This window comes from Cherax quadricarinatus, chromosome 32 (assembly GCF_038502225.1).
Source record: "Cherax quadricarinatus isolate ZL_2023a chromosome 32, ASM3850222v1, whole genome shotgun sequence".
In the NCBI taxonomy this organism is placed as follows: domain Eukaryota; kingdom Metazoa; phylum Arthropoda; class Malacostraca; order Decapoda; family Parastacidae; genus Cherax; species Cherax quadricarinatus.
The window spans coordinates 4,638,621-4,665,893 of record NC_091323.1 but is presented as its reverse complement, the minus strand read 5'-3'; the positions used below and the strand labels follow the sequence as shown (position 1 = coordinate 4,665,893).

At 44.0% G+C, this 27,273-nt stretch overlaps 1 protein-coding gene across 1 annotated transcript in view; it reads left to right on the top strand.

Annotated features, from left to right (window-relative positions):
- The window catches only part of LOC128690170 (nephrin-like), a 398,545-nt gene that overhangs the window by 278,713 nt on the left and 92,559 nt on the right, over positions 1-27,273 (top strand). The window contains exon 7 of the mRNA XM_070090735.1: positions 13,929-14,113. Within this exon, the coding sequence (XP_069946836.1) occupies positions 13,929-14,113 (185 nt within the window). The remainder of the gene's footprint in view (positions 1-13,928; positions 14,114-27,273) is intronic.

Here is a 27,273-nt window from a genome sequence, read left to right as displayed (position 1 = left end):
AAACCTTTCCTCTGCCTCCTTGCATTTTGTTGTTACAAAGTCCATCATTTCGTTTACTGATTTTCCTACCAACTCCTGTTCCAACTGAACCTTGTGCAGGAAGGTATTCATTCCTGTGTAGTCCCCCCTTTTATAGTTTAGCTTTTCCCTTTCTACTCTTGTTACCCTCTCCACTTTTAGCTCCACAATGTATTCAAAGCTCATAACTACGTGGTCACTAGCTGCAAGGGGCCTTTCATATATGATGTGCTCAATGTCTGAGCTACTTAGGGTGAATGCAAGGTCCAGTCTTGCTGGTTCATCCTCCCCTCTCTTTCTGGTAGTATCCCTAACATGTTGGTGCATGAGATTTGCCAGCACCATCATCTTGGCTCTCCATGTTTCGGGACCCCCATGTGGCTCCAGGTTTTCCCAATCAGTCTCCCTGTGATTGAAGTCGCCCATGACCAGTAACTTCGCTCTACTCGAGTGAGCCCTTCTTGCCACCTCAGCTAGTGTGCCCACCATTGCTCTGGTGCACTCATCATATTCCTCTCTTGGCCTTCTGCAGTTCTGTGGTGGGTTATACATCACTGCAATGACTACCTTGTGTTCCCCTGACTGAACTGTACCTATGTAATTCCTTTCTCCAATCTCATCCATTCGTTCCATTTCTTAATAACCTCATCGGTTTTTTATTAGTAGTGCAGCCCCTCCTCCCCTCCTGCTCCTTCTATCCTTCCTCAGAATCTGATATCTGGGTAGGAAGATTGCATCTGTTATATATCCCAGTTTTGTTTCTGTAACCACTACAATGCCTGGGGACATCTCCTTGATTCTTTCGTGCCACTCCTCACATTTATTCGTTATTCCATCCGCGTTTGTGTACCAAACCTTCAACTTTTTTTCTTTTCTGGGGAGAGAAGTGGGTTAGGGTGAGCAGGTCTGGCAGGGGCCTATGGGAGGTTTCAGTGGGGGTGAGGGTGGTGGTGAGGGGGATGGGTGAGAGGGCCTATAGGGGGTTACAGTGGGGGAGGGGGTTGTGGGGAGGGGATGGGGATAGAGGATACAGTGTGTGGGTTGCTGTGGGTTTCTGTAGGGGTGGGGTTTGAGCTGAGGGGGATGTGTGGGTTACTGAGGGTTACTGTAGGGATGGGGTTTGCATTGAGGGGGATGGGGGCAGAGGGTACAGTGAGTGGGTTTTGGATTAGGTTGTTTGATTGCTTTGGGATTGCCATGGTTGTGTTCCTTCTGTGGGTGGTAATGGAGGGGGTTGTGTTTTTTCTTCCACATAGGCCTGATTTCTCCTGCTCTCCACCTTCCTTGCCTCCCATTCCTCCTTGTGACATTGCACCCTCTGTTTCAGTGTCATCCTTTCTTCTTGTGTTCTGTCTCTGTCGAGGTACACACTCCAGAATGCCTGATTGCTCCTTAGCCGCGCTTTCTCCTGCAGGATCCGGTTTCGAGCTGACTCTGCCTTGAAAATCACTTTGACTGGATGCTTTTTTCCTCTTGTAAACCACCCAATTCTCCAAAAATTTGTCAGCTGGGTCGTGTCGTCCTCTTCTATTGCTTTCATGATGCTTTCAATCGTTTTTTTCTCCTCCTATTTCCTTGCCTCTTAAGTTTCCCCATCTACTTCTTGGAGCCCATAGACAAAAACGGCCCTCTCCTTTTCATCCTCCCATTGTGCTTCCCTGAGCATCCTCTGATTCTAAATAGTTCCTGTCATTGACGCGTTGCTTCTTACTGTCTCTTCCCTATCCAGTGTCCCTGTGCTTATCTATTCTTGGACATGGCAGTTGTCTGTTAGAGCCTCAGTGTATAGCTTAGCTCCTTCATTGACTTTAGTCTCCTCATTACTTCCTGCTGTTCTCCCTGCCTTTTCCCAGGCCCCCATTGGGTCCGATAGTCATCGTGTACAGTATATCTCCTTTGTTCCATACTGTCCCCTCATCGGTCACTGATGTAGTAGCTCTTGGTGTCATAGCTGTACTGTCCTTTGGTTCTTTAGGTTGTTTCAGACTCCTTAGTTCTTCTACTAAGCTCTGTATCTTAGCTTCAGCTGCTGTGATTTGTAATTCCCATTTCCTGCTCTCCTCAGCTATTTTCTCTTCCATTTTCTTGCTGATCTCTTCCAGGCTCCTCCCGCACTCCTCTTCGCGTGAGCTCTGCCTCCCAGTCCTGTCTCCCAGGTCCACCACTCGCTTCATCCACAATTCCTCTGGTTCTCCGTCCAGGTTTTTGGTGCCCCATGATTAGTGTGTGTGTGTGTGAGGGAGAGGGAGAGAGGGGGACAGGGAGAATGATGGGGGTGGAAAAAGAGTGGGAGATGGGGGTGGAGAAAGAGTAGGAAGGGGGCTAGAGGGAGAGGAAGGGGGAAGAGAGGGAGGGAGGAAGGAAAAGAGATGGGAATAGGGGAGAGATGGTGAAAGGGAGGGAGGAGCACAGGGGGAGTGATGGGGGGGAGAAAGAGTGGAAAGGGGGATAGAGGGAGAGAGAGAAAGGGGGAAGGGGGAGAGTAAGGAAAAGAGGGGGGATGGGGGAAGGAAGAATGGGAGAGGGAGAGAGGAGACAGGGAGAGTGATGTTGGAGGGAAGAAAGAGTGGGAAGGGGGCTAGAGGGAGAGGTAGGGAGAAGGGAGGAAGAAAAAGAGATTGGAATAGGGGAGAGAGGTGGGGAGAGGGAAAGTGATGGGGTGGGGAATAGTGGGAAGAGGGCTAGAGGGAGAGAAAGGGGGAGGGTGGGAGAGAGGAAGGAACAGAGAGGGGAATAGGGGAGAGAGATGGGGAGAGGGAGGGAGGGGACAGGGACAGTGATGGGGATGGAGAAAAAGTGGGAAGGGGCTAGAGGAGAGAAAGGGGGAGGGACAGAGAGAGGAAGGAAAAAGAGAGGGGAATGGGGGAGGGAGAGAGAGAGAGAGGTGTAGGGAAGGGAATGAGTAGGGTATATTGCTATCAAGTCGCACTGCGGTTCAATTGCCTGTGTGCGTGCCTATGTCAGTGTACGCTTGGGCTTTGTGAGCATTAGTGCGTGCATGGACGTGTGTGCGTGTGGGTGCTCGGAATGTGTGTGTGTTTGTGTGTGTGTGTGTGTGTGTGTGTGTGTGTGTGTGTGTGTGTGTATTCACCTATTTGTGGTTGCAGGGGTCGAGTCATAGCTCCTTGCCCCGCCTCTTCACTGATTGCTACTAGGTCCTCTCTCTCCCTTCTCCATGAACTTTATCATACCTTGCCTTAAAACTATGTATGGTTCCCGTCCTCCACTACGTCACTTTCTAGGCTATTCCATGGCCTGACTACTCTGTGACTGAAGAAATACTTCCTAACATCCCTTTGATTCATCTGAGTCTTCAACTTCCAATTGTGACCTCTTGTTTCTGTGTCCCATCTCTGGAACATCCCGTCTTTGTCCACCCTGTCTATTCCGCGCAGTATTTTATATGTCGTTATCATGTCTCCCCTGACCCTCCTGTCCTCCAGTGTCGTCAGGCCGATTTCCCTCAACCTTTCTTCTTACGACAATCCCCTTAGCTCTGGGACTAGTCTTGTTGCAAACCTTTGCACTTTCTCTAATTTCTTGACGTGCTTGACCAGGTGTGGATTCCAAACTGGTGCTGCATACTCCAGTATGGGCCTGACGTAAATGATATACAGAGTCTTGAACGATTCCTTACTGAGGTATCGGAATGCTATCCGTAGGTTTGCCAGGCGCCCGTATGCTGCAGCAGTTATCTGATTGATGTGTGTGTGTGTGTGTGTGTGTGTGTGTGTGTGTGTGTGTGTGTGTGTGTGTGTGTGTGTGTGTGTGTGTGTGTGTAGTGTGTGTGTGTGTGTAGTTGTGTGTGTATAGTGTGTGTGTGTGTGTGTGTGTGTGTTAGTTTGTGTGTGTGTGTGTATGTTTGTGTGTACGTGAGTACTTGTCTGTGCACGTTTGTCAGTGTACTGGTGGATCCCCATACTGACTAACCGTCATCACACTGCCTTAACTCACCTACACCTTAGTAAATGCTATTTAAATGCTGGTAAATGCTGTTTACTCTTGTTCTGATAACTCTAGGAGTGACGCTTTAGTTTATAGCATCAGAGACTGGTCCTATGGCAAGCTCCTTCAACCACAACTGAGTATTACTTGCGCCTGACACAGGAGTGCCTCCTGGTGCCTCATGGGTGCTCGCTGCAGCTCCCTGCTGAGTGTTTTACTCTCCGGTCTCCTGGATCCTTTGTGAACACATTTCTCCTATGATAAGTTCACTTATATATATATATATATATATATATATATATATATATATATATATATATATATATATATATATATATAATACATTGTCCCATTGTATTCATGTTTGTGTTTTCTGTAAATGTATTCTGTTTATTAATAAATGTTCACATAAAAGAAAATATTCAAACAGCTCCGTGGAGAACCTTGAGTTTTCCCTGAGGTACGTTTATTGTCTTCTCTGAGGATGAAGGTCCCCATTCCAGCTATAGAGGTGGTACTTCCTCATGTATATATATATATATATATATATATATATATATATATATATATATATATATATATATATATATATATATATATATATATGAATTTGGTAGGGTGTGCAAAAGAAGAAAATTAAAGGTGAATACAGGAAAGAGTAAGGTTATGAGGATAACAAAAAGATTAGGTGATGAAAGATTGAATATCAGATTGGAGGGAGAGAGTATGGAGGAGGTGAACGTATTCAGATATTTGGGAGTGGACGTGTCAGCGGATGGGTCTATGAAAGATGAGGTGAATCATAGAATTGATGAGGGAAAAAGAGTGAGTGGTGCACTTAGGAGTCTGTGGAGACAAAGAACTTTGTCCTTGGAGGCAAAGAGGGGAATGTATGAGAGTATAGTTTTACCAACGCTCTTATATGGGTGTGAAGCGTGGGTGATGAATGTTGCAGCGAGGAGAAGGCTGGAGGCAGTGGAGATGTCATGTCTGAGGGCAATGTGTGGTGTGAATATAATGCAGAGAATTAGTAGTTTGGAAGTTAGGAGGAGGTGCGGGATTACCAAAACTGTTGTCCAGAGGGCTGAGGAAGGGTTGTTGAGGTGGTTCGGACATGTAGAGAGAATGGAGCGAAACAGAATGACTTCAAGAGTGTATCAGTCTGTAGTGGAAGGAAGGCGGGGTAGGGGTCGGCCTAGGAAGGGTTGGAGGGAGGGGGTAAAGGAGGTTTTGTGTGCGAGGGGCTTGGACTTCCAGCAGGCATGCGTGAGCGTGTTTGATAGGAGTGAATGGAGACAAATGGTTTTTAATACTTGACGTGCTGTTGGAGTGTGAGCAAAGTAACATTTATGAAGGGATTCAGGGAAACCGGCAGGCCGGACTTGAGTTCTGGAGATGGGAAGTACAGTGCCTGCACTCTGAAGGAGGGGTGTTAATGTTGCAGTTTAAAAACTGTAGTGTAAAGCACCCTTCTGGCAAGACAGTGATGGAGTGAATGATGGTGAAAGTTTTTCTTTTTCGGGCCACCCTGCCTTGGTGGGAATCGGCCGGTGTGATAATAAAAAAAAAAAAAATATATATATTTATATATATATATATATATATATATATATATATTTAATATATATATAATATATATATATATATTATATATATATAAAAGATGGGGTGGTAAGGGAAGTGGAATATTCAAACGGCTTCAGGAAGAAATCCAAATATTCATCCTTGAAGCCTTTTTATCCACTTCTCCGAGGCTATGGGTCCCACAATTTACACCAGAGGTGGACCCCATCCTATAATATATATATATATATATATATATATATATATATATATATATATATATATATATATATATATATATATATATATATATATATATATGTATATATATATATATATATATATATATTATATATATATTATATATATATATATATATTATATATATATATATATATATATATATATATATATTATATATATATATATATATATATATATATTATATATATATATATATATATATATATTATATATATATATATATATATATATATATATATATATATATACAGATATATTTATATCTATATACATTATATATAGACAATATATATATATATATATATATATATATATATATATATATATATATATATACATGTATATATATATATATATATATATATATATATATATATATATATATATATACATGTGTATATATATATATATATATATATATATATATATATATATATATATATATACATGTATATATATATATATATATATATATATATATATATATATATATATATATATATATATATATATATATATATATGTATATATATATATATATATATTCTCCAAGCGCCCCTCAAGTGTTTACACTTTAAGTGCTGGCAACTTCACTTTTTTCCTTATTTATGACACACAGCCTGACTATGGCAGAACCACTTCCTGGAGGCCTATTGCCAATTTTCACTGATACTTTTATTTTGTTTTCACACTCTATTGCTTGTATTCACTTTCTTCCTGTTGCTTGTCCTATTGCCTCAGTTCACTTAACAAATAGTGCAGTATGAAGGTGATAGTGCAGTGAAATATAACTATTAAATATCTAATGGGAATGAGAAGAAACATTTATACGTCATCATGTGGAAACTAATGTCAAAATTTCTTTAGTAAAATTGGTAAATCATGACACAGATGTGATCTAATTCAAACCATTGAAAAAGATCAAGGAGAACAATATCCTAAAACACACTAGCACGTCAAGACTGACACAGCTTAGAAGTTGTAGTAGTAAACAGAGTAAAGTCTGAGGCAGCTATAGTGAAGAGCTCTGTTCCACAAGGCACAGTTCTCGCTCCCATCCTGTTCCTCATCCTAATATCTGACATAGAGATATAAACCACAGTTCTGTGTCTTCCTTTCGCGGATAACACCCGAATTTCCATGATATCAACCATTGAAAACACTGAAAGACTCCAAGCGGACATCAACCAAATCTTTATCTGGACCGCAGAAAACAATGTGAAGTTCAAGAAAGAGAAATTTTGATTGCTCCGACATGGAAAACTTGAGGAAATTAAAACTGTGTCAGAGTAAGAAACGTATTCCAACCATAAAATAGAGCTAGAAACTAGTGTGAAGGACCTGGGAGTGGTAATGTCAGAGGATCTCACCTTCAAAGACCACAACAATGTGTCTACCTCATCTGCTAGAAAAATGGTAGGATGGATAATGAGAACCTTCAAAACTAGGGACGCCAAACCCATGATGATTCTCTTTAAATCGCTTGTCTTCTCTAGGCTGGAATACTGCTGTACACTAACTACCTCTTACAAGGCAGACGAAATTGCAGACCTGGAGAATATACAGAGAACCTTCACAGCACACATAAGTACGATAAAGCACCGAAATTATTGGGAACGGTTGAAGTTGCTTGATTTGTATTCCCTGGAATGCAGGTGAGAAAGATACACGATAACATACATTATGAAACCGTAGAGGGATTAGTACCAAATTTAAATATGAAAATCACTCCCTACGAAAGCAAAAGACTCGGCAGGAGATGCAACATTCCCCCAATGGAAAGCAGGGGCGCCACGAGTACACTGAGAAACACGACAATAAGTGTCAGGGACCGAAGACTGTTCAACTGCCTCCCAGCATACATAAGGGGGATTACCAAAACACTCCCTGCTGTCTTCAAGAAGGCGCTGGACAGGCACTTATAGTCAGTGCCTGACCAGCCGGGCTGTGTTTCGTACGTCGGTTTACGTGCGTCCAACAGTAACAGCCTTGTGATCAGGCCCAGACCCACCACAAGACCTGGTCACAGAGCAGGCTGTGAGGGCGTTGATCCCCGACACCCTCTCCAGGTATACCCCAGGTATTAGCATGGAAGGCTTGAAGCTAATCAGATGAGACACTCAGAAATTATCCATAAAAAGCAGTATTTCTCGAGGTAAAAGTGACTAGCTTTAAGAAAATCAGTACAGTAAATAAGTACGTTAATAAGTAAGCAAATAAGTGAGTTTTATGCAGGTTTAGTGTACATAGCTTTTTGTAACACTGGTCGCGAGGGCACACAGATGTAAAAGGAACATAACAGTGCATTATAAAGAATCACAACACCATGGCTCGAACAATACACAAATATGGCGTACATAGCTGAGGAAAGTTTTGACAATGTTTCGGTCCGCCGTGGACCGAGAAGTGAATAGTAGTAATAGTAGTAGTAGTAGTAGTAGTAATAGTAGTAATAGTAGTAGTACTAGTAGCAGTAATAGTAGTAGTACTAGTAATAGTAGAAGTTGAAAACACAGATGAGTCAGCCTTAGAGTAGTGACGAAGTTGGACGACCTGGAGAATTAATTAGTAAAAGTTGGATCCATACATGGGTTTAAGAAGAGGTATGATAAGGCTCACGTAACAAGGAGAGAATAAAACTGGTAGAGGTCAGCAAAAAGCCAAGAGCTGAGACTCATCCCCTGCAATCACTTATAGTTGAGTGTATAGGTGAAAATTCACACACCCACACAGAGGCAAAGAAGACCGCAGACGGAGTACAGTCTAGGGGGCCAGAGATTACAAACCTCACTCAACGATTTTGAGGTGATTATAACACCGGGCACATTTCCTGAGTTACATGTCAACCAAATAACTGCTGCAGCATATGGGCGCCTAGCAAACCTAAGAACAGCATTCCGACATCTTAATAAGGAATCGTTCAGGACCCTGTACACCGTGTACGTTAGGCCCATATTGGAGTAAGTGGCACCATTTTGGAACCCACACCTAGCCAAGTACGTAAAGAAACTATAGAAAGTGCAAAGGTTTTCAACAAGACTAGTCCCAGAGCTAAGAGGTATGTCCTTCGAGGAGAGGTTAAGGGAAATCGACCTGAGAACACAGGAGGACAGGAGAAATAGGGGGACATGATAAGGACATATAAAATACTGAGAGGAATTGACAAGGTGGACAGAGACAATGTTCCAGAGATGGGACATAGCAACATGGGGACACAGTTAGAAATTGAGGACACAGATGAATCACAAGGATGTTAAGAAGTGTTTCTTCAGTCACACAGTAGTCAGGTAATGGAATAGTTTGGGAAGCTTTAAGTAGAGGTATGATAAAGCTCACGGTTCAGGGAGAGTGACCTAGTAGCGACCAGTGAAGAGGAGGGGCCAGGAGCTAGGACTCAACCCCTGCAACCTCAACTAGGTGAATATTAAGCAAGTACACACACACACACACACACACACACGCACATCGGCGAAGGGCAAAAAGACCGCAAACAGAGTAAAGGCTAGGCGGCCAAATTCTGCAAACCTCACTCAAGGAAAAAGATCTTGGAGTGAGTGTAATACTGAGCACATCAACCAGATAACTGCTGCAGCGTATGGGCGCCTGGCAAACCGATACCTCAGTAAGGAATCGTTTAAAACTCTCTACACCGTGTACGTCAGGCCCATATTGGAGTATGCAGCACTAGTTTGGAACCCACACCTGGTCAAGCACGTCGAGAAATAAGAGAAAGTGCAAAGCTTCGCAACAAGACTAGTCCTAGAGCTAATGGGAATGTCCTACGAAGAAGGGTTAAGAGAAATCGGCTTGACGACACTGGAGGAAAGGAGGGCTAGGGAAGACATGATAACGACTTACAAAATACTACGAGGAATTGACAAGGTGAACAAAGACAGGATGTTCCAGAGATGGGACACTGAGACAAAGGGTCACAATTGGAAGCTGAAGCCTCAGATGAGTCATAGGGATGTTAGGAAGTATTTCTTCAGTCATAAATTTATCAGGATGTGGGATAGTTTGGAAAGTGACGTAGTGGAGGCAGGAACCATACAGAGTTTTAAGACGAGGTTTGATAAAGCTCATGGAGCAGGGAGAGAGTGACTTAGTAGTGATTATTGAAGAGGCTGGGTAAGGAGCTATGAATCGGCCCCTGCAACCACAAATAGGTGAGTACATACTCACACACATACGCACACACACACACACACCACACACACACACACACACACACACACACACACACACACACACACACACCAGTGAAGAGGCGGGGCCAGGAGCTTGGACTTGACCCCTGCAACCTCAACTAGCTGAGTACAACTAGGTGAGTGTACACACACACACACACACACACACACACACACACACACACACACACACACACACACACAAACAAATACACACACACATGCATGTCCTAGGAAGAGAGGGAACTCGACGTGAGGACACTGGAGGACAGAAGAGATAGGGAGGATTTGATAATGGCATATAAAATACTGAGAGGAATCGACAAAGTGGACAGACAGGATGTTCCCGAGATGGGACTCAGCAACAAGGGGTCACAATTGGAAGTTAAAGACTCAGATGAGCCACAGGGATGTTAGGAAGTACTTCATCAGCCATAGAGTTGTCAGGAAGTGGAATAGTCTGGAAAGCGATGTAGTGTAGGCAGGAACCGTACATATTTTTAAGAAGAGGTATGATAAAGCCCATTGAGCAAGGAGAGACTAACCGTGTAGCGACCGGTGAAGAGGCGCGGCCAGGAGCTGTGAATCGACCCCTGCAACCACAATTAGGAGAGTAAACACACACACACAAACACACATTTATGAAAGGCTAGATCTGCTGCTTACACTAACCCTTGACATTTAATGTCACCAAGATTGTCCTGCAACTCCTAAGCGGTAATTAGTGAGCAATAATGTCTATTAATTGTCGCACAAGCGTAACGTAAGGAATATGTCAACAACATGGCGATGGTGAACACGACTATGCAGATGGCTAGAAGAGCCAACAGAGCAATGCAAAATTATTAATAATGAGACTTCAGTCATCAGGAATTAGACTGCGAGTGCTTGGAGCCACATGGAGGACTGGAAACGTGGAGAGGTAGGTTGTTAGAGGTAGCAATGGAAAACTGCATGAATCAACATGTCAAGAAATGCAACAAGAAAGAGAAAAGGCGACGAACCATTGTGGCTGGATCTCGTGTTCACCCTAAATAAATCTGTTTACAGGACATTGAACACGAAACGCTTCATGGTAATAGCGATATCTCCATACTGAAGTTAGAATAACTTGACGAAGTGACCGTAGAGAGAAACACAGAGGTGTGGAGGTGAGGAGATTACACCGGTGTGAGGTGTTTACTATGAAGTGTTCCATGGAAAAGTGACCTAGATAAAAAAAAAAAAAAACATACCACGGACGAGGATAGAAGCCGCGATCAGAGTCTCGAAACTCCAGAATGTCGCGTTAGCCACTGGACCAGCTAGCCACAATAAGATTCATCCAACTAGGTACATTTCTACACGGTAGGAAGGTTAGCACAGGCACCATTGTGACCACAAATGCAAGTTTTTACAGACGAATCTCCAGCTAGCGTGGCCGTGACGAACTCTAGCTCAAGTCTTATTGTGGCTAGCTGGTCCAGTGGCTAACGCGACGGTCTGGAGTTTTGAGACTCTCTGATCGCGGGTTCTATCCCCGTCCGTGGTATGGTTTGTTTGCAATCGTGTCATTACTATTTCGTGAGTCATAGTGACCTATAAGAAGTTATTACCCTGAAGCAGGAGAAGCACAGGCAACAACTGAGTGAGCCCATGACTCACTCAGAGTTGATGGGGTGCGAAAGATTAAGGTATAAGAACATAGAAGACATGTAGAAGGCAAATAACACCAGAGAAGAGAGAAACGAGGATAAGAACCAGAAATGAATACACATGGATGAGACGTAAGGAAGAACGACAATTCCGGAATGACATAACATCGAAAGACAAATCTAAGTTGAAGTTACTATGCAGCTTCATCAGAAAGAAGTCAACTCTGAAAAACAGAAAATGTGAATGAAAAGAAAGAAAGGAGGACCACTAAGAATGACCTAAAAGTTTGTGAGGAGCTGAACAAAAGATTCCTGGAGGAATTCCAGTGGTCTCAGAAACACTGAAAGAGAGTCGATGAGGCAAAATGTACCAACAAGTACTGGACATAACACACACAACAGAAGGAGAAGTGAAGAAACCACTGATAAACTAGATACCTCGAAGGCACTGGCCCAGAACAACGTCACTCCATGAATTCCGAGAATGGGAGGACAAGTATAAGAAATACTTGCAGCGATAATTAATAGGTCAGTTGAAACAAAGAAGCTGCCAAATGTCTGAAAAATACTCAAATGTAGTCCAGACATTTAAAAAAAGGGACAGATAGGCAGCAATAAACCACTGACCACTGTTAGTGACATGTATCAGACCACATGGAAAGGAGTGCATTAATAAGCAACAGCCTGCACAATTTTAGACATAATAAAGCCTGTCTCACAAATCTTCAAGCTTTTCTATAGTAACGTAACAAAAGTTAGGCAAGAAAGCGAGGAATTGGTGGACAGTATATTACAGGATTGTGAGAAGGTATAGCGCTTTATAAGAGACAGGGACGCAAGCCAGAGACAGGGATAACAGCAAGATAACTGCAGTTGATTTAGGAAAACTTGACAGAAAAAAACAGGGAGATATTTTCCGGGAGGAAGTATCAGAATGGGCGAGTGTGACGAGTCGAGTTCCACTAAGGTCAATATGTAAACAAATGCTATTTCTAGTGCATGTGAACAACATGATAAGAGAAATCGTGTCAGATGAGACCCTGTTTGCAGATAGCATGAAAATAATGAGGAGGTTAAAAACAGGAGCAGGAAAGAAAAGACTTGAAATGGCTCTGACAAGCTGGTTATTAGAATTTAACCCCAGTAAATATAATTTTTTCGAAATAAGGGATGAGCACAGACGGCAGAAAACAGAGTACAGGCTCAACATTTGCAAACCTTCTTGAAAAGGAAATACCTCGGGATGAGCATATTTCCTAGCACTTTTTCTGAGGAAGCTTCATCTGAATAACTACAACAGCAGAGGAGACACTGGCAGATTAAACGGCAGCTTTTAAAAGCCTCAACAAGGACCATATACACAGCATATGTCAAGCTCAACTGAGATTAATGCAGTGCCAGGCTGCGTACAGAGGGCGAGCGAGAGAGTACTCACCTATGGTACAGAGCCTCAGTTCCTGGCTTTACCTCTCCACATGCCGCTCTTAGATTCACTCTCTACTGGTTGCCTGACCTCAACCATAATTCTGCTAAAACTCTGTGTGGATACTTGTTCTACCACCTCGCTGAGCAGGTCATTCAACTACTTGATAATTCCAAGGGAAAAGAAATATTTTCTAACATCCCTGTGACTTACCCGTATATTTGACCTCCGCTTGTGTCCTTGTGTACCTAGCCTGCCTCTCTGACTCACTCTGTCCATTCTGTCTCTTTCTCTCACTACTTCGTACGTCGTAATCATGTTAGGCAAGGTTTTTATGTTCTCTGTTGCAGTAAGGCATTAGAAAACAGGCTTTTTTTCTGTGTAATGTAGTCAGGGCTAGTTTCGTTGCAAACTTTTGCAGTTTAAAATAATCCATAGTGTCCTGTGGCCGGGTTGCACGCTCTCGACTCACACGCTTGAGTGTCCGTGGCTCAATCCCTGGCATGGGAGGAAACGTTGGGCATGTCCTTGTTCACGTGGCAGTAAGTAGGTACATTGGTGTTAGTCACCATCCACCTGTTGTTCCTGTTCATCTAGCAGTAAGTAGGTACCTGGTGTTAGTCGACTGGTGTGGATGGCATCCTGGGAAATAAGACTGAAGAACCACAATGAAAGCTAGTCACTTTCTTTGTGCTTAACAATACCTTATTACATGTAAACTACAGTTTGCATACTGCAAAAAGAAAGAAACATTTGGATCTGATTTGATTTGATTTTCAAAACAAGATAGTCATCGATGACGCATTGACTTTCTTGGCTTATCCTGGGTAGGTAACCCTCCCTACCCCGGCTTAAAAATCCAAACAAATCTTATCTTATCTTACTCTTCTCCAGACACGCCTGTGTGTGTGCCTGGTCAGCGGTGGGTGTACGGCGTGGCCCGGGACGAGGTGGTTCATGTGGTCTGCCAAGTGGACTCCCAGCCCCAGGAAGTGTCCTTCAGCTGGGTGTTCAACACCACGGGTGACACCACCGACACTCCCCACGCTGACGTGACTCAAAACAACACTCTTAGTGTGGTAAGTAAAGGAAGCTTTCTAGCAGGTCCTCTGCAAGTTGCAAATGATTGTAATCATGTCTTCTGCTAGTTTTTATTAGTAGTCAGAAGAAAGTGAGCTAGATTTTAAATTTTAGTAGTAGTTGTGAGCAAATCTGCTAATTTTAGTACTAGTTGTGAGCAAATATTCTGCTAGTTTATAACGGTAGCAGGTATTCAGCTAGCTTTTTGAAGCAATTAGGAGCAGGTCCTTTCCTGCGACGCTGAAATAGTGTAAGCGGTTTATGGCTAGTGAACAAATAGTGAACTTAAGGTTTTAAACATTACGTTACTAGCGGCACGAACAAAACAAAGAACCAATGAAAGCGCTTCTAAATTTTAATAAAATTTATTAAATAAACAAAAACAATTATACATCAGTTGATATATAAAGTATATAAATTAACAAATAATAAAATTATATACATATAAATGATATTTATTAGTAGTAGGTAAGTGAAATATGCCAGAGAGATAAGTGGATTATCCTGGATTATCCTGGATTATCCTGGATTATCCTGGTTGGTAAGAATCCTCAGAGTCACTCAGTTTGCGTAATAGTGACATATACATTATACTCTATTATACTTTATATAATATTAAAAGGAAGACTCAAGGCTGGCTGGCTGCCTGGCTGGCTGGCTGGCTGGCTGGCTGGCTGGCTGGCTGGCTGCCTGCCTGGCTGCCTGCCTGGCTGCCTGCCTGGCTGCCTGCCTGGCTGCCTGCCTGGCTGCCTGCCTGGCTGGCTGCCTGGCTGGCTGCCTGGCTGCCTGCCTGGCTGCCTGCCTGGCTGCCTGCCTGGCTGCCTGCCTGGCTGGCTGCCTGGCTGCCTGCCTGGCTGCCTGCCTGGCTGCCTGCCTGGCTGGCTGCCTGGCTGGCTGCCTGGCTGCCTGCCTGGCTGCCTGCCTGGCTGCCTGCCTGGCTGCCTGCCTGGCTGGCTGCCTGGCTGCCTGGCTGGTTGGCTGCCTGGCGAAACTTATTGAAAATGTTATAATTTGTATTATGCAGAATTTGTAGTTAAAGTTTACTGTACTTACATGAAAGAAAAAGTGATTTTAATGTGTCTTGTTGAATAATAAATTACCATCGCACTCACCATTTACCACTAACACTGGACAAACCCACTGATATAAGTACATGTTGCAACATTTAACGACAAATTATTTTTACAAAGATGTATGCAGTATACCTGAGATGGATTACAGTGTGCTGCAGACACTACTTCTCTTCTTCCTCCCATGAACCTAGACACTTCTCAAATTCTAACAGTTCCCGGGTGTCCTGTGAACCCGCTTTATCACAAAGAAGAATCTGAAAATGGTAAATTAAAACTATATAGATGGCTAATTTTTCCTTAACATGAATTCCTTCCTCCAACACTTCGTACATTTTCCATACACAAATAACCCGCACATAAAAGACAGAAGCTTACGACGACGTTTCGGTCCGACTTGGACCATTGACAAAGTCACCAAGTCGGACCGAAACGTCGTCGTAAGCTTCTGTCTTTTATGTGCGGGCTATTTGTGTATCGTTCCAGTCACGGTATTGTGCCTTTTTGTTATTTATTTTCGTACATTTTGTTCCTCTGTGTACAGAGTGTAGTGGGAATGGGACAAGTTAGATCCATTAGTAGAGTTTTAGAGAACGTGAACATGTGAACGCTTGCTAGTACAGCTATGACACGCCACACAGAGAGACAGAACTGATGTGGTGTGAGCCAGCCAGGGGCATGAGAGGGTTTATGGTCCGAGGAGGTAACATATCCCAACCATCAACCCTTCCTTTGAAATGCCATATTACAAGAACACATTGTTAGCTGCCACATTCTAAGATGGTGGACACATCCTCGAAGGCTATGACTGCCTTCTGAATGGTCGTGATGATGTGCTGGAAAGTGATTTTGTATGGTATAAACTGGATGCAGAATAAATACTCCAAAAAAGAAAACTTCACTGTTTCTGTCAAGATCACCCAACATTGCATTTAGTAAATGTCACACTCCCATTCCAGGAACACTGTTACAGTGCATGTCACACCCTATCCCTGGAACACTGTTACAGCACATGTCACACCTCTGCGTCATCTCATATATAGTGAGTAATTCAGAACTTGTTGGAGTTGCAAATAATTTTAACCCTTTATCTAGCATGACAAAGGCATTACAAAATATGCACCACTGGCAACACATAAAAAAAAGTCTTGATGAATAGTACTATTGTAAAAAATGTTAATAAAAATCCAAATTAGAAGGAACGAGAAAATACATCTCCTAAAATTAAATTTAATAATATTCATTTATACCTTAACTCTCTGGTTTCCTAACAGGTGATACGAGACATTACAGCATCTTATCTCTCATCCAGATGAGATGCTGTCCCAGACCAGATAATTATATTTATTTTTTGACTTACGTGGCAAGAAGCTAATACAAACAATAGCAATGGTGTGTCAGACTCATCTCTATGTAGATGAGTCTGTAAGTGGAGTGTATTCATCATATTATGGTGTGTAAATATAATTATTTAATTCCAGCCATGACTGGGAAGCTGGAAATGCATCACTTGTGTTCTATGTGTGTCAAGATTTGTGTTCTATCTTTTATGATTGGAGCTGAGTGTTTAATTAATATTTGCTTACCGCACTGATTCTGTATCAGTAGAATACAACAAATAATTATAATTGAATTTCTTGATAGATGAGTTATCAGTGGATGTACACAATTTATATTGAAATTATATATGACTACCTCATCATCAGCAGTCCAGATCAAGTTGGTAGGCACCCAGATATAATAATATTTTACTAAAATCTCCACAAAATAACGTTATAGAAAGCATGGGTTTTTGGGTTCGTGTCATGAATGCTATGATCGTCATGACCTTATGAAATATACATATAAACATTCCTTAAAGCATAACGGCGCTGCCCATGTTACATACATTTTCTATAATTTAAAGTGTTACACATTTATGAAGGACCAGGATAGCGTATTAACTAATAAGTTATCCTTACATTCGTAAAATTTTGTTCCTCATGTTGTTCCCCTCAAGGGAGGTTCCTTCACGCTGGTGAGGGGCTTTTGATCTAGGGGATTGGATCTGTGCTTCGGTTCCCTGAATTGAGTCTGACTACTCTCCCCCCCCCACAGGCGCTGTATAATCCTATGGGTTTAGCGCTCCCCATGATTATAATAATACTTATGTTGTTGCTGAAACAAGAAGGATATGATCCACATACATGAGTAACGGAAGAAGAGATTTTCTCCAGTTCGCCTGAAAGTGCTGGAGAGTTGACATCAGTATGGTTTGTTTACAATTGTGTCACTAAGATTTCGTGAGTCATAATGACGGCTTTGTGGTCACAGTGGTGCCTAATCTAACCTTCCTTTGGTGTATAAATATACCTAGTTGGGTGAATCTTATTGTAACTAGCTGGCCAAGTGGATAACGCGTCGGTGTGGAGTTTTACGACTCTCTGACCGTGGGTTCAAGCCCCACCCGTGGTATAGTTTGTTTGCAATCGTGTCGCTACGATTTCGTGAATCAATGCAATTGCCTATTTCTCAGTTGCACTGTAATTCTTCTGATGTTTCTTCAGTTTTTTTTGGATGAAAATGTCCATAGTCGTGAAGAGTCTGAAGCACAGATATAGAGATAGTCGCTTATATACTGGCGTCAGGTAAAGTACGTGTAGCAGACGAAGGCATTGGCACTGGTAGGTGGGATACTAAACTGGAAATAGGTCATACACGAGTGAACGGCCACACTTCCAGAAAAATACTGATGTTCATCGAAGAGAGTGCGGTCTAAGTGTTTTAATAGCCCTGGAAACTATCCTGACTTAATCTAATCTACGATCTATGAGCAATAATCAATCACAGGAGAGTGAAACTGGACTGTTCATCAATGGAGAAACTAACTGCTGCTGCTATTAGGACCTAGTAATATGACAAAGAACTTGCCAAAATGTGATTAACATTGGTTCATTCTGTGTCACAGTTTGTGACCATTGTTATGGAACCAAACGGTAGTCATATTTCTTATTAAAGCAATTATCTGTCATATCATTAACGTGTATTCTTCACTTATTTCATCACTGTGTGTGTGTGTGTGTGTGTGTATGTATGTGTGTGTGTGTGTGTGTGTGTGTGTGTATGTGTGTGTGTGTGTGTGTGTGTGTGTGTGTGTGTGTGTGTGTGTGTGTGTGTGTGTGTGTGTGTGTGTGTGTGTGTGTGTGTGTGTGTATGTGTGTGTACTCACCTAGTTGTACTCACCTAGTTGAGGTTGCAGGGGTCGAGTCCAAGCTCCTGGCCCCGCCTCTTCACTGGTCGCTACTAGGTCACTCTCCCTGAACCATGAGCTTTATCGTACCTCTGCTTAAAGCTATGTATGGATCCTGCCTCCACTACATCGCTTCCCAAACTATTCCACTTCCTGACTACTCTGTGGCTGAAGAAATACTTCCTAACATCCCTTTGATTCATCTGTGTCTTCAGCTTCCAACTGTGTCCCCGTGTTGCTGTGTCCAGTCTCTGGGACATCCTGTCTTTGTCCACCTTGTCAATTCCTCTCAGTATTTTGTAAGTCGTTATCATGTCCCCCCTATCTCTCCTGTCCTCCAGTGTCGTCAGGTTGATTTCCCTTAACCTCTCATCATAGGACATACCTCTTAACTCTGGGACTAGTCTTGTTGCACTTTCTCTAGTTTCTTTACATGCTTGACTAGGTGTGGGTTCCAAACTGGTGCCGCATACTCCAATATGGGCCTAACGTACACGGTGTACAGGGTCCTGAACGATTCCTTTTTAAGATGTCGGAATGCTGTTCTGAGGTTTGCTAGGCGCCCATATGCTGCAGCAGTTATTTGGTTGATGTGCGCTTCAGGAGATGTGCCTGGTGTTATACTCACCCCAAGATCTTTTTTCCTTGAGTGATGTTTGTAGTCTCTGGCCCCCTAGACTGTACTCCGTCTGCGGTCTTCTTTGCCCTTCCCCAATCCTCATGACTTTGCACTTGGTGGGATTGAACTCCAGGAGCCAGTTGCTGGACCAGGTCTGCAGCCTATCCAGATCCCTTTGTAGTTCTGCCTGGTCTTCGATCGACTGAACTCTTCTCATCAACTTCACGTCATCTGCAAACAGGGACACCTCGGAGTTTATTCCTTCCTTCATGTCGTTCACAAATACCAGAAACAGCACTGGTCCTAGGACTGACCCCTGTGGGACCCCGCTGGTCACAGGTGCCCACTCTGACACCTCACCACGTACCATTACTCGCTGCTGTCTTCCTGACAAGTATTCCCTGATCCATTGCAGTGCCTTCCCTGTTATCCCTGCTTGGTCCTCCAGTTTTTGCACTAATCTCTTGTGTGGTACTGTGTCAAACGCCTTCTTGCAGTCCAAGAATATGCAATCCACCCACCCCTCTCTCTCTTGTCTTACTGCTGTCACCATGTCATAGAACTCCAGTAGGTTTGTGACACAGGATTTCCTGTCCCTGAAACCATGTTGGCTGCTTTTGATGAGATCATTCCTTTCTAGGTGTTCCACCACTCTTCTCCTGATAATCTTCTCCATGATTTTGCATACTATACATGTCAGTGACACTGGTCTGTAGTTTAATGCTTCATGTCTGTCTCCTTTTTTAAAGATTGGGACTACATTTGCTGTCTTCCATGCCTCAGGCAATCTCCCTGTTTCGATAGATGTATTGAATATTGTTGTTAGGGGTACACATATCGCCTCTGCTCCCTCTCTCAATACCCATGGGGAGATGTTATCTGGCCCCATTGCCTTTGAGGTATCTAGCTCACTCAGAAGCCTTTTCACTTCTTCCTCGGTTGTGTGCACTGTGTCCAGCACATGGTGGTGTGCCTCACCTCTCCGTCTTTCTGGAGCCCCTTCTGTCTCCTCTGTGAACACTTCTTTGAATCTCTTGTTGAGTTCCTCACATACTTCACGGTAATTTCTTGTTGTCTCTCCTCCTTCCTTCCTTAGCCTGATTACCTGGTCCTTGACTGTTGTTTACCTCCTGATGTGGCTGTACAACAGTTTCGGGTCAGATTTGGCTTTCGCTGCTATGTCGTTTTCATATTGTCTTTGGGCCTCTCTTCTTATCTGTGCATATTCGTTTCTGGCTCTACGACTGCTCTCCTTATTCTCCTGGGTCCTTTGCCTTCTATATTTCTTCCATTCCCTAGCACACTTGGTTTTTGCCTCCCTGCACCTTTGGGTAAACCATGGGCTCATCCTGGCTTTTTCATTATTCCTGTTACCCTTGGGTACAAACCTCTCCTCGGCCTCCTTGCATTTTGTTGCTACATATTCCATCATCTCATTAACTGGCTTCCCTGCCAGTTCTCTGTCCCACTGAACCCCGTTCAGGAAGTTCCTCATTCCTGTGTAGTCCCCTTTCTTGTAGTTTAGGTTCATTCGTCCTGGCCTTCCTGCTTCTCCTTCCACTTGTAGCTCTACTGTGTATTCGAAGCTTAAAACCACATGGTCTCTGGCCCCAAGGAGTCTTTCATATGTGATGTCCTCGATATCTGCACTACTCAAGGTGAATACTAAGTCTAGCCTTGCTGGTTCATCCTCTCCTCTCCTCTCTTGTAGTGTCCCTTACGTGTTGGTACATGAAGTTTTCCAGTACCACCTCCATCATCTTAGCCCTCCATGTATCTTAGCCCCCATGCGGGTCCAAGTTCTCCCAATCGATCTCCTTGTGGTTAAAGTCACCCATGATCAGGAGCTTTGCACTGCATGCATGAGCTCTTCTGGCCACTCTAGCCAGTGTGTCAACCATCGCTCTATTGCTCTCGTCGTACTCTTGCCTTGGCCTCCTGCTGTTCTGTGGTGGGTTTTACATCACTGCTATTACCACCTTGGGACCTCCAGAGTGAAGCGTTCCCGCTATGTAATCACTTTCTTCTCCACTGTCTCCTCTCTCCAGCTCATCAAAATTCCAGCAATTTTTGATCAGCAATGCCACTCCTCCACCCCCCCTGTTCCCTCTGTCTTTCCTCAGGATTTGGTATCCCATTGGAAAGATGGCATCTGTTATCATACCTGTAAGCTTGGTTTCTGTGAGAGCTATGATGTCCGGTGATGCCTCTTTGACTCTTTCATGCCACTCCTCCCACTTATTTGTTATACCATCAGCGTTTGTGTACCATACCTTCAGTTTCCTTTCCAACACTGTGGTTTGTGGGGCCTGTGAGGGTGGGAGACCTGGTGGCATACTGTGGGATTCTATAGCTCGGTGTTGGGTGGAGGCTGTGGGTATGGATTGTAGTGTGTGTTGGGATGGTGTGATAGGTTGTATGGTTCTGAGAATAGTTGTGTGTGTGCTTGCCCTTGCTGTTCTGTTCTGCTCTGACTGACCTCTGCTGGTTCCATCCTTGTCTCTTTTCCTAGCTCCTTTCGCTTTTTTGTCCTCTCCCTCAGCTGCTGCCGTTCTGATTGTGTTCTGTCTCTGTCTAGGAACACCCTCTTGTACTCTTCCGAGTATTTCAATCGTGGTTTCTCTTGGAGGATCCTGTTCCGCACTGTTTCCGTCCTGAGAATCAGCTTGATTGGTCGGTTTCTCCCCTTCGAGTACCCCCCCTATTCTCTGAAAATTTACAATCTCGTCCATCTCTTCACCTATTTTCGTGATGATTTTCTCAATCTCCTTACTTTCTTCCTGCTGCCTTCCAGTGTGTGTCCTTTCCTCTCTCTCCTGAAGCCCATGGATAAACACTGATTTTGCCCTTTCCTCCTCCCATTGCCTCACCCTCTGTGACTCTGGATCCTGCCTGTATGTGGTCAGTTTCTCCCTTGATTTTTCCAGTGGCTCTTGATAGCATGGTTGTGCCTCAGCATTCGACCTATCACCCTCTCCGTCTGCAACCAGCTGTTCTTCCCTTCCACTCCTTGGACCTTTTTGGCAGGTTGATATGACCTTAGCATAATTCATAATTCCTTCCTTCCTGTTCGGCCTCGCAGCTTCATATGCTGTGTCTTCTCTGGTCACTGCCCCTGTAACTCGCTTCAGCCTATTTATCTCAACTTCTAGGACCCTTATCTTGGCTACTGCAGTTTCGACTTGTGCCTCCCAATTCTTTGTCTCCTTCTCCAACCTCTTTTCCAATTTCACAGAGAGCTCTTTCTCCATTTTTTCAGAAAGCTCTCCCAATTTTCTCTCCCACTCTTGTTCCATCCTTTTCTACTGCTCCTTCATCCACTCCTTGGTTCCTGCGAGTGTGTGTGTGTGTGTGTTTGTGTGTGTGTACTCACCTATTTGTGGTTGCAGGGGTCGAGTCCTAGCTCCTGGCCCCGCCTCTTCACAGGTTGCTACTGGGTATGTGTGTGTGTGTGTGTATGTGTGTGTGTGTATGTGTGTGTATGTGTGTGTGTGTGTGTGTGTGTGTGTGTGTGTGTGTGTGTGTGTGTGTGTGTGTGTGTGTACTCACCTATTTGTACTCACCTATTTGTGGTTGCAGGGGTCGATTCACAGCTCCTGGCCCCGCCTCTTCGCTGATTGTTACTAGGTCCTCACTCTCCCTGCTCCATGAGCTTTATCATACCTCGCCTTAAAACTATGTACGGTTCCCGCCTCCACTACGTCACTTTCTAGGCTATTCCACGGCCTGACTACTCTATGACTGAAGAAATACTTCCTAACATCCCTTTGATACATCTGAGTCTTCAACTTCCAATTGTGACCTCTTTTGTCTGTGTCCCTTCTCTAGAACATCCCGTCTTTGTCCACCTTGTCTATTCCGCGCAGTATTTTATATGTCGTTATCATGTCTCCCCTGACTCTCCTGTCCTCCAGTGTCGTCAGGCCGATTTCCCTCAACCTTTCTTCGTAGGATAATCCCCTTAGCTCTGGGACTAGTCTTGTTGCAAACCTTTGCACTTTCTCTAATTTCTTGACGTGCTTGACTAGGTGTGGATTCCAAACTGGTGCTGCATACTCCAGTATAGGCCTTACGTAAATGGTATACAGAATCTTGAACGATTCCTTACTGAGTTATTGGAATTCTATCCGTAGGTTTGCCAGACGCCCGTATGCTGCAGCAGTTATCTGATTGATGTGCACCTCAGGAGATATGCTCGGTATTATACTCACCCTCAGATCTTTTTCCTTGAGTGAGGGTTGGAGTTTTTGGCCATCTAAACTATATTGTGTCTGCGGTCTTCTTTGCCCTTCCCCAATCTTCATGACTTTGCATTTGGCAGGGTTAAACTCAAGGAGCCAGTTACTGGACCAGGCTTGTAGCCTGTCCAGGTCTCTTTGTAGTCCTGCCTGATCCTCGTCCTATTTGATTCTTCTCATTAACTTCGCATCATCTGCAAACAAGGACACTTCTGAGTCTATCCCTTCCGTTATGTCGTTCACATATACCAAGAACAGAACAGGTCCTAGGACTGACCCCTGTGGAACCCCGCTTGTCACAGGCGCCCACTCTGACACCTCGTCGCGTACCATGACTCGTTGTTGCCTCCCTGCCAGATATTCTCTGATCCATTGCAGTGCCTTTCCTGTTATGTGTGCCTGATCCTCTAGCTTTTGCAGTAACCTCTTGTGAGGAACTGTGTCGAAGGCCTTCTTGCAGTCCAAAAATATGCAGTCGATCCACTCCTCTCTCTCTTCTCTTACTTCTGTCACCTTGTCATAAAATTCTAGTAGGTTTGTGACACAGGATTTTCCTTCCCAGAAACCGTGCTGGTTGTCAATTATACCCTTGTTTCTTTCCAGGTGCCCCACCACTCTCCTCCTGATGATCTTCTCCATGACCTTGCATACTATACATGTTAGTGATACAGGTCTGTAGTTTAGTGCCTCATGTCTGTCTCCCTTTTTAAAAATTGGGACTACATTTGCCATTTTCCATACCTCAGGGAGTTGCCCAGTTTCAAGTGATGTGTTGAAGATCTTTCTTAATGGCTCACACAATATCTCTGCTCCCTCTTTAAGGACCCATGGAGAGATGTTGTCTGGTCCCACCGCCTTTGAGGTGTCAAGTTCGCATAGCAGCTTCTTCACCTCCTCCTTGGTTATATGTACCTCATCCAGCACTTGCTGGTGTGCCCCCCAGTTCTGATTTCTTGGAGTCTTACTGGTTTCCACTGTAAATACCTCTTTAAATCTTGTGTTGAGCTCCTGACAAACCTCTCGGTCGTTTCTTGTGAATTCTCCATCACCCTTCCTCAGTCTGATTACCTGGTCCTTGACTGTTGTTTTCCTCCTGATGTGGCTGTACAAAAGCTTTGGGTCAATCTTTACTTTTGATGCTATGTCATTTTCATATTGTCTCTGAGTCTCCCTTCTTATCTGTGCGTATTCGTTTCTGGCTCTTCGGCTGATTTCTTTATTTTCCTGAGTTCTCTGTCTTCTGTACCTTTTCCATTCTCTAGTACACCTAGTTTTTGCCTCCCTACACCTTTGGGTGAACCAATGACTTGTTCTGTTCTTCCCATTATTTCTGTTTCCCTTGGGAACAAACCTCTCCTCTGCCTCCTTGCATTTTGTTGCTACATAGTCCATCATTTCTTGTACTGGTTTTCCTGTCAGTTCCCTCTCCCACTGAATGTCTTGAAAGAAGTTCCTCATGCCTGAGTAGTTCCCCCTTTTGTAGTTTGGTTTTTCCCAGCCTATTCCTGCTACTCTCTCCACTTGGAGCTCAACTATGTAGTCGAAGCACAGAACCACATGATCACTAGCTCCCAGGGGCCTTTCATACATGATACCCTCGATGTCCGAACTACTCATGGTGAATACAAGGTCCAGCCTTGCTGGTTCATCCTCTCCTCTATCTCTGGTAGTGTCTCTAACATGTTGATGCATGAGGTTTTCCAGTACCACATCCATCATCTTGGCTCTCCATGTTTCGGGACCCCCATGGGGCTCCAGGTTTTCCCAGTCAATCTCCTTGTGATTGAAATCACCCATAACTAGTAACTTTTCTCCCCCCATGTGTGCTCTCCTGGCCACCTCGGCTAGTGTGTCGATCATTGCTCTGTTGCTCTCATCGTATTCTTCTCTTGGCCTCCTGCAGTTCTGTGGTGGGTTGTACATTACTGCAATTATCACCTTATGTCCCACAGACTGGATTGTTCCTACTAAGTAGTCCCTTTCGCCCGTGCCATCCATTCCTTCCATTTTCTCAAACCCCACTGGTTTTTAATGAGCAGTGCAACTCCTCCTCCCCCTCTCCTCCCTCTGTCTTTCCTGAGGATTTGATATCTGGATGGAAAGATTGAATCTGTTATTATTCTGGTGAGTTTTGTTTCTGTGAGTGCTATTATGTCTGGGGATGTCTCTTTGATTCTTTCGTGCCACTCCTCATACTTGTTTGTTATTCCATCTGCATTTGTATACCACACCTTCAACTTCTTTTCTAAGACTGTGGTCTGGGAGGTATATTGGGGTTGGGGAAGTGGGAGACCTGGTAAGGAACTATGGGTTGTTGCTGTGGGGGTGGAGTTTGTAATGTAGTGGGTGGGGGCATTGGATGTGGCATGGGTGTTTTGATTTAGAGTGTTTGGTTGCACTGGGGTTGACCTGGTTGGGAGGCTTCTATAGGAAGTTGTGAGGGAGGCTGTATTTGATCTTCTTCCTGGGTCTGGGATCTCCTGTCTGTCTTCTCCATCCCCTCTCTTTCCTCCTTTCGCCTTTGTACCATCTCTCTCAGTTTCTGCCTTTCTTCTTGTGTTCTGTCGCGGTCGAGATACACCTTCCTTTATGCCGGCATGTCCCTTAATCGTGCTTTCTCCTGCAGGATCCTGGTCCGAGTCGCTTCTGCCTTGAAGGTCACTTTCACTGGCCGGGTTCTTTTTTTTACAAACCCCCCTATTCTCCGAAAATTTTCCAGCTGGGACATGTCGTCTTCTCCTATTGCTTTCATGATGCTTTCAATTGCTTTTTTTTCCCCTTGTTTTCTTGCTTCATATGTTTCCCCTTCAACTTCATGGAGCCCATACACAAAGACTGACCTCACCCTTTCATTCTCCCACTGCATATCCCTGTGTATCCCCTCATTTAATTTGGTTTCCTCCACTGCAGCTTTCCTTTCATCAGTTTCACTGGCTAATGTACTTGGGCTCAGTGGCCTGTCATTTTCCCTTCTCGGCTTACCTTGGGCTCTGTTGTTGTCTGTTAGAGCCTCCACATAAAGCTTAGCTCTTTCATTTGCTACAGTCTCCTCTGATAGAGCTTCTCCATGCAGTTGTGCCCCTTCTTTCCCTACAGTCCCCTTATTTGTGGCTGAGGTAGCAGTCTCTGTTGTCAATCCCAAAATGTTCTTTAGTTCTTTAGGCTGTTTCAGATTTTTCAATTCCACTTCTAAACTCTGTATCCTAGCTTCTGCTGCTTTGACATGCACCTCCCACTTCCTGGTTTCCATATCTATCCTCTCTTCCATTCTCATGCTAAGTTCTTCTAGTTTCTTTTCCCATTCATGATCCCTTTTTATGAGCTCTGCTGCCCAATCTTCCTTTGCAGTTTCCTCCTCCTGTCCCTTGGTTTTTCTTGTTGCTCTCTGGCAACCCATTTTTGTTTTATCCTGATTGCCTCAGAGTGGGAAACCTATGTAGTTCTGTATGTTAGGTTAGTAATGTGTATGTCAGAGTGTGGAGGGGGAAGTAGTGGAGGAACTGTAGCTATGTGGGAGAGGAGTGGGGAGGGTTTAGGGTGAACGGGGGAGGGGAGGGTGATCGAGGGAGGGGAGGGATCAGGGGAAGTAGTGAGATGTCGGTGGTGAGGGGGGGGAGTGTATGTGTGAGTCTGGATATGTGTGTGTGTGTGTGTGTGTGTGTGTGTGTGTGTGTGTGTGTGTGTGTGTGTGTGTGTGTGTGTATGTGTGTGTGTGTGTGTGTGTAATTTTGTGTGTAATTTTGTGTGGAATTATGTGTGGGTTTATTATGTACTGAAAGGTAGGTGGCTTGTGCGTTGTAATGTAAGTCTCAGTTGTCCTTGGCTGCCTACAACTTCTTGTGACCTGACCCCCAACCTCCTGGGACTTACCGGCACGTACTTACAGTGTGTGAGTGTGTGTGTGTGTGTGTGTGTGTGTGTGTGTGTGTGTGTGTGTGTGTGTGTGTGTGTGTGTGTGCATGTATGTGTGTATGTGTGTGTGTATGTGTGTGTGTGTGTGTGT